Source organism: Limulus polyphemus, unplaced genomic scaffold (genome assembly GCF_000517525.1).
Source record: "Limulus polyphemus unplaced genomic scaffold, Limulus_polyphemus-2.1.2 Scaffold190, whole genome shotgun sequence".
NCBI classification, from domain to species: Eukaryota; Metazoa; Arthropoda; class Merostomata; order Xiphosura; family Limulidae; genus Limulus; species Limulus polyphemus.
Window position 1 is genome coordinate 118,399 of NW_013665800.1, and position 7,071 is coordinate 125,469.

A 7,071-nucleotide genomic window follows, 5' to 3' on the forward strand; every position below is an offset into this window, starting at 1 on the left:
GTGTCACCACATCAAGAGAAACAGACACGACTGTCGAACCTGGTGTCACCACATCAACAGAATCAGAGACAACTGCTGAACCTGGTGTCACCACATCAAGAGAACACGAGACAACTGCTGAACCTGGTGTCACCACATCAAGAGAACCAGACACGACTGTCGTACCTGTTGTCACTACATCAACAGAATCAGAGACAACTGATGAACCTGGTATTACCACACCAAGAGAATCAGAGACAACTGTCGAATCTGATGTCAGTACTTCAAGCGAAACTTTGACAACTGGTCAAACTATTGTGACTACAGAAACAACAACAGGTAAAAGACCGAAACCTACCTCAATTACTATAAATGATAGCAACAAAAACAGCAATTAAAAATTCTAAATATGTCAAAATGAATACTGATTATGCTCATAGAGTAGCCATTATAGCATATTTATCTTATGCCAACATTATAAAAAATTGCATTAAAAGCAACATAAAAATCCACATGCACACAATAAAACGTGACATCACAAAACAAAAATGTATCTAAATAACAAGTGTTTTGAATTCAACCACGTGTGTTGTATTATTCGAAAAGATCAAAAATTGTGTTGTAGTTGGGAATTCGAGTTTTGTTGTTGTGTAATAAACACATTGTTCGTGTAAATTGGTATCACAGTGTCCTTACAGTCACAATTTACATCATTTCTATGGTATATATATATTTACAGCTAGAGGATGCCTTGTCAATGAAAGCTATTTTGTTGATGGAGAAATTGTTAGATCAGATGATCCATGCCAGCATTGTTACTGTTCAAAAAGCGAAGTCATTTGTGCCATACAAGAATGTAAACCGCCAAGAGAAGGGTGTAAACCTCTACCACGAAAGGAAGGACAGTGTTGTCCACAGAAGTACGAATGTCGTAAGTGCTACTACTTTTATATTGTTTACCATTTTAATGGTTGAAATCTTTTTTTAACATGTTCCATTTACAGAAAACCAGATAAGATTTATAAATATTAATTTAATAATTTGTAAAACATTTTAACTATTGTTTATGAAAAATTTATTTTTTATTTTTTCTCCTATAGCTGCCAATGAAAATTTTACCACTGATGATGCTGTTACTTCACCAACATCAGAAGAACCAGAAACAACCGAAGACACTAACATTAGTACAGCAGGAGGACAAATAAAAACTGATGAACCTGCTACTACCATATCAGGAGAGCCAGACACCACTAACGACACTACTATAAGTAACCACAAATGAAACAGAGACGACTGATGAACCCGCTACTACTACATCAGGAGAGCCGGACACAACTGACGACACTTCTGAAGCTACAACAAACGATACAGAGACGACTGATGAACCCGCTACTACTACATTAGGAGAGCCAGACACAACTGATGAAACTTCTGAAGCTACAACAAACGATACAGAGACGACTGATGAACCCGCTACTACTACATTAGGAGAGCCAGACACAACTGACGACACTTCTATAACAACCACAAATGAAACAGAGACGACTGATGAACCCGCTACTACTACATTAGGAGAGCCAGACACAACTGACGATACTTCTGAAGCTACAACAAATGAAAGAGAGACGACTGATGAACCCGCTACTACTACATCAGGAGAGCCAGACACAACTGACGACACTTCTGAAGCTACAACAAACGACACAGAGACGACTGATGAACCTGCTACTACTACATTAGAAGAGCCAGACACAACTGACGACACTTCTATAACTACCACAAACGAAACAGGGACGACTGATGAACAAGCTTCTACCACATCAGGAGAGCCACACACAACTGATGACACTTCTGCTGCTATCACAAATGAAACAGAGACAACTGATGAACCTGCTACAAGTACACCAGAAGAAACAAACGCAACTGACGACACTTCTGTTGTTGCTACAAAAGAAACAGAAACAACTGATGAACAAGAAACAACGACAGGTAAAAAAAGTCTTTGCTATAAACTGACCTCAGCTAATTTAAAAACCTTAGTAATATGAATTATTTTATTATTTATTTTGTATTCTTTGTATGATTTCTTTTGTACTAATTTTCGTAGCTGGAGGGTGCTTTATTGATGAAAGCTCTTTTGCTGATGGAGAAATTGTTGGATCAGATGATCCATGCCAGCACTGTTATTGTTCGAAAAGCGAAGTGATTTGTGCCACACAAGAATGTAAGCCACCAAGGGAAGGATGCAAACCTCTACCACGGAAGGAAGGACAGTGTTGCCCTGATAAATATGAATGTCGTAAGTGTCAGTGCTTATATTATTAAGTAAAGTAGTGTACTTAATAGTAGGGACCGTGATGAAACAAAATGGTGGCCATAAAAATCGCCCGTTTGAAACCACCTTTAAAATGTCTGAATAGTAACAATGACTATTTCATAGTATTGGCTTATTATACCTATAGAGCTGCCTAAATCGCTGTATATGTGTCTATGGAGTGAATCAAAATTTCAGTATTTCAAGTATGTAAGTAAGTGACTTTTCCAGACAAGTATACATGAAAAAAGACAAACCTTATCGCTTCAATTCTTTCACAGAACTTTTCCGTAGGGGATTCCGAAAAGGATACTAGTGGGTGTATATATATATATACACACACACACATATATATATATATAATAAACGGACGATGCACTACTTTGGACGTATAACTAAATTTGAGGGTAGGTTGGTAGAGATTCTAATGTGGAATAAAATCGAATCGGGTATACGCGCACCCAACGCTTGGTATTGCTGGCGCACAGAAATATAGTTAATAAAAAGGGAAACAAACAAGGATAATAAAATTTTTTTTTAATTTTATAAAGACAAGTATAGATCGATATGTACGTAACCTTGCTAACTATAGTAACATAGAAAGTTTTATTGCTACAAAAAGTATTAAAACAAAAACTGAGTTACTCAAAATTAAAAAATAAGTGTATTCCTACTTTAGCTTAGACTAACATAACTACAGTGATTTGCCAAAGTAGGGATCACTTTTTCAAACTTTAAGTAATTCAGTTTTTCTAGTTTGACTCTCTTGTTTCAATATTTTTGTAGCATTAACACTTTCTATATTACTATAATTACCTAGGTTACGTATATATCGATCCTTACGTGTCTATAAAATTTATATTTTTTATTATACTTTTTATCTACATAGTACTGGTTCTTAAGTCTTAGTTTACATGCTAATTTATATGGTTAAAGTCGCTAAGAATAACAAATGAAACTATATTGCACAAATAAGAATCTCATTGAGCAACACCATTGAATGAATGAAATTGTTTCTGTTATAGCTGTGACTCAAAGGACTGTCACTGATCCTGATGTTACTACACCAGAAGAACATACTGTCATCACATCAGAAGAACCTACTGTCACCACATCAGAAAAACCCCTAACAACAGAAGAACCTACTGTCACCACATCAGAAGAACCCCTAACAACAGAAAAACCTACTGTCACCACACCAGAAGAACCACTTACAACAGAAGAACCTGCTGCCACTACACCAGAGAAACCACTTACAACAGAAGAACCTACTATCACTACACCAGAGAAGTCACTTACAACAGAAGAACCTACTGCCACTACACCAGAGAAACCACTTACAACAGAAGAACCTACTATCACTACACCAGAGAAACCACTTACAACAGAAGAACCTACTGCCACTACACCAGAGAAACACTTACAACACAAGAACCTATTGCCACTACACCAGAGAAACCACTTACAACACAAGAACCTACTGCCACTACACCAGAGAAGCCATTTACAGCAGAAGAATCTACTGCTACTACACCAGAGAAACCATTTACAACACAAGAACCTATTGCCACTACACCAGAGAAACCACTTACAACAGAAGAACCTACTGCCACTACACCAGAGGTGCCACTTACAACAGAAGAACCTACTGCCACTACACCAGAGAAACCATTTACAACACAAGAACCTATTGCCACTACACCAGAGAAACCACTTACAACAGAAGAATCTACTGCTACTACACCAGAGGAGCCACTTACAACAGAAGAAGCTGTTGCCACTACACCAGAGCATCCACTTACAACACAAGAAACTACTGTTACTACACCAGAAAAGCCACTTACAACACAAGAAACTACTGCTACTACACCAGAAAAGCCACTTACAACAGAAGAACCTACTGCCACTACACCAGAGCAGCCAATTACAATACAAGAACCTACTACCACTACACCAGAGAAGCCACTTACAACAGAAGAGCCTTCTGTTATTACAACTGGTGCAACATTGGCAACTAAAGAGTTTACAGTAACTACATTAAATGCTGTAGAAACAACTGATGATTCTGCTATAACTACGACAGATGAACTAAACACAACTGAAGAGTCTATTATCACAATGTCAGATGAGCCAAGTGCAACTGTAGAATCGGGTATCACTACATCAGGTGAACAACAGACAACTACTGGTCTTGCTACAACTACATCAGGTGAACCAATTACAACAGAAGAATCTGCTATAACTACCTCAGGTGAACCAAGCACAACTGACAAATCTACTGCCACTACATCGGGTGAACCAGGCACAACTGAAGAACCTACTATAACTACATCAGGTGAAACAAGTACATCTGAAGAATCTGCTTTCACTACATCAGGTGGACCTGGTGCAACTGAAGAACCTGCTATAAGTACATCAAGTGAAACAAGTACAACTGAAGAATCTGCTTTCACTACATCAGGTGGACCTGGTACAACTGAAGAAACTGCTATAACTACCTTAGGTGAAACAGTTACAACTGAAGACTCTACTGTCACTACATCGGATGAACCAGTCACAACAGAAGAACGTATTACTACTACATCTGATGAACCAAACACAACTGAAGAATTTATTTTCACTACATCAAGTGAACCTGAGGTAACTGATGAACATACTGTGACCACCTTATCAGGACAAGAAACAACGATAGGTAAATTGGTAAAAATTTATCAATTTAAAAGGACGAAAAAAAATACATCAAAAATGACGTTTTTGAAATATTTTTAAAATTTTTAAGTGAAATTTTAACACAGTCAAATTCTATTTCACTGTTATCTATCTCTTGTTTTAACGGAAGTTTAATGTTCTTTCCTTTTCCAGCTGGCTGCCTCGTCGATGGCCGCCATTTTGTTGATGGAGACATTGTTGATTCGGATGACCCGTGTCAGCAGTGCTACTGTATTAATAGCGAAATTGTGTGTGCAACACAAGAATGTAGGCCACCAAGAAAGGGCTGTAAACCTCTACCACCGAAAAAGGGACAATGTTGCCCGGATAAGTATGAATGTCGTAAGTCTATATTTTTAATAGATATTGTTTCAGTAAAGAAAAATAAAGAATGAAAATGCGTAATTATATGTATATTTATTTTCAATGTCCTAGGAGAGCAAACAATATTAAGTTACAAAAAAAAAGAACAACTAAAAGATAATAATCCTCAATAACACAAATTAACCAAAAACATTATTAATTAGCTAGGCTTGAAATAGATGAGATAATATTAATGACCAGAATCAATATAATATGAGATTAACAAAATACCTAGAAATGATGTGGTGCCAATTCGCCCTCGGCAGAAAGATATAAGGAGCTAACTTTGTGTATTTTGCAGTTTAAAAGACACATTTACTATTGACGTAAGTAATTTTTGTCTTAGAAACGCAAGTTCACGTGTAACAATACCAGTACTTACGCTATGCGACTGCTTTCCTATCGGGCATGGTTAGGTGGTTAGGGCGCTCGGCTAGCAATCTACGGGTCGCGGGTTCAAATCCCCGTCACACCAAACATGCTCGCCCTTCAGCCGTGGGGGTGTGTGTGTTATAATGTGACGGTCAATCCCACTATTCGTTGGTAAAAGAGTAGCGCAAGAGTTGGCGGTTGGTGGAGCTGCCTTTCCTCTAGTCTTACACTGCTAAATTAGGGACGGCTAGCGCAGATAGCCCTCGTGTAGTTTTGCGCGAAATTCAAAACAAACAAACAAGCTTTCAGGTTTACGAAAGTTATAATGTGAAATTTTGTTAAGTCTTCTGTTCTTTAGCCGTGTTGATATAGCAAAGGAAACTTGTATTTGAATGTCTTTAAAGCCTATCTACCAATGTTGAACATTTTACTTAACTTATTATCGTACTTTAATCTATATTGTTAAGCTAGTTTTTCAATGTTCAACATGTTTTACAGGTCATTATTGTATTCTATTGCAAATATATTTGTTAAGCCTGTTTTGCAGTGTTGAACACGTTACGAAAACCATTACCGAGTTTGAGCAAGTTTGTTGTAACACATTATGTAACTTTTGTAACATGAAATAAATACCTAAACAGTATATTTTCTAGGGTTATAATAAATGTTCTACTTTATGATGGTGACTCATCGTTGTATTCTTGAGTCATGTTTTGGTTAACTGTTAGCTTACTTGTAAACAATGTCTCCCTTTTAGATATTGAATACTGTATAACTATTTTTGTTAGCATGTGTTTATATTTTTAAATTACGGTTTAGACGCCGAAAGCTAGCGAAGCATTATTTTACTAAATGGGATTCAGGTTCGAGACTAACGAGTTATAATTGGAAGTTACGTCACGAATGTTGATTATTCTTGTGATGCACAGTACAGATTTTTCCAGTTTTAAATGAAAGATGCAAATATGTTCGACTGTAGCTGGCTATATAACGATGTGGTCTTTGTTTCCAAGGCTAATAACTAAAAGAAAAAACACGCAGTAGAAAAACGCAGTAGAGATTATATCATATTCTACTCTGAAAAAAAAATCTATAACGGCAGGTATATATATAGTAAAATATACACACAGATGAGAAGTTAAAGCAGATCAGCTGTTATGGCTATAACGTGAGAAATTAAATATCAAGTCAAAAACATTTAGGATGTTTTTGGTGTAAAGCGCTGATACAACTCTCCAGACATTCTCACCCACAGTTGTAGACACCCATAAGCTTCGAAGAAACGTTACTAAAGCGCAACGTGTTTAGTAGAACATAGTTAAGTAAAAAACAAT

General features: G+C 36.9%; 2 protein-coding genes across 2 annotated transcripts; both read left to right on the forward strand.

Moving 5' to 3' along the window:
- Positions 1 to 736: 736 nt before the first annotated feature.
- LOC106478211 (papilin-like) lies at positions 737 to 3,202 on the forward strand. Its single transcript, XM_022381774.1, has 5 exons — positions 737 to 899; positions 1,080 to 1,163; positions 1,249 to 1,968; positions 2,087 to 2,278; positions 3,183 to 3,202. The coding sequence occupies exons 1-5, from the start codon at positions 737 to 739 to the stop codon at positions 3,200 to 3,202; spliced, it is 1,179 nt and encodes a 392-aa protein (XP_022237482.1).
- Positions 3,203 to 3,293: 91 nt separating this feature from the next.
- LOC106478212 (zonadhesin-like) lies at positions 3,294 to 6,109 on the forward strand. The gene is made up of 4 exons (XM_022381775.1): positions 3,294 to 3,583; positions 3,706 to 4,985; positions 5,156 to 5,344; positions 6,096 to 6,109. Exons 1-4 carry the CDS (start codon positions 3,294 to 3,296, stop codon positions 6,107 to 6,109), a joined length of 1,773 nt encoding a protein of 590 aa, XP_022237483.1.
- The last annotated feature ends 962 nt before the right edge of the window (positions 6,110 to 7,071 follow it).

Excerpts from the sequence above, each read along its gene's own strand:
- LOC106478211 (XM_022381774.1), top strand. The coding sequence starts at position 737 with ATGAAAGCTATTTTGTTGATGGAGAAATTGTTAGATCAGATGATCCAT. Across the intron at positions 1,164-1,248 it reads AACCGAAGACACTAACATTA|TAACCACAAATGAAACAGAG; the intron begins GTACAGCAGGAG and ends CACTACTATAAG. Across the intron at positions 1,969-2,086 it reads TGAACAAGAAACAACGACAG|CTGGAGGGTGCTTTATTGAT; the intron begins GTAAAAAAAGTC and ends TAATTTTCGTAG.
- LOC106478212 (XM_022381775.1), top strand. The coding sequence starts at position 3,294 with ATGAATGAAATTGTTTCTGTTATAGCTGTGACTCAAAGGACTGTCACT. Across the intron at positions 3,584-3,705 it reads ACTATCACTACACCAGAGAA|AGAAACACTTACAACACAAG; the intron begins GTCACTTACAAC and ends CCACTACACCAG. Across the intron at positions 4,986-5,155 it reads AGGACAAGAAACAACGATAG|CTGGCTGCCTCGTCGATGGC; the intron begins GTAAATTGGTAA and ends TTCCTTTTCCAG.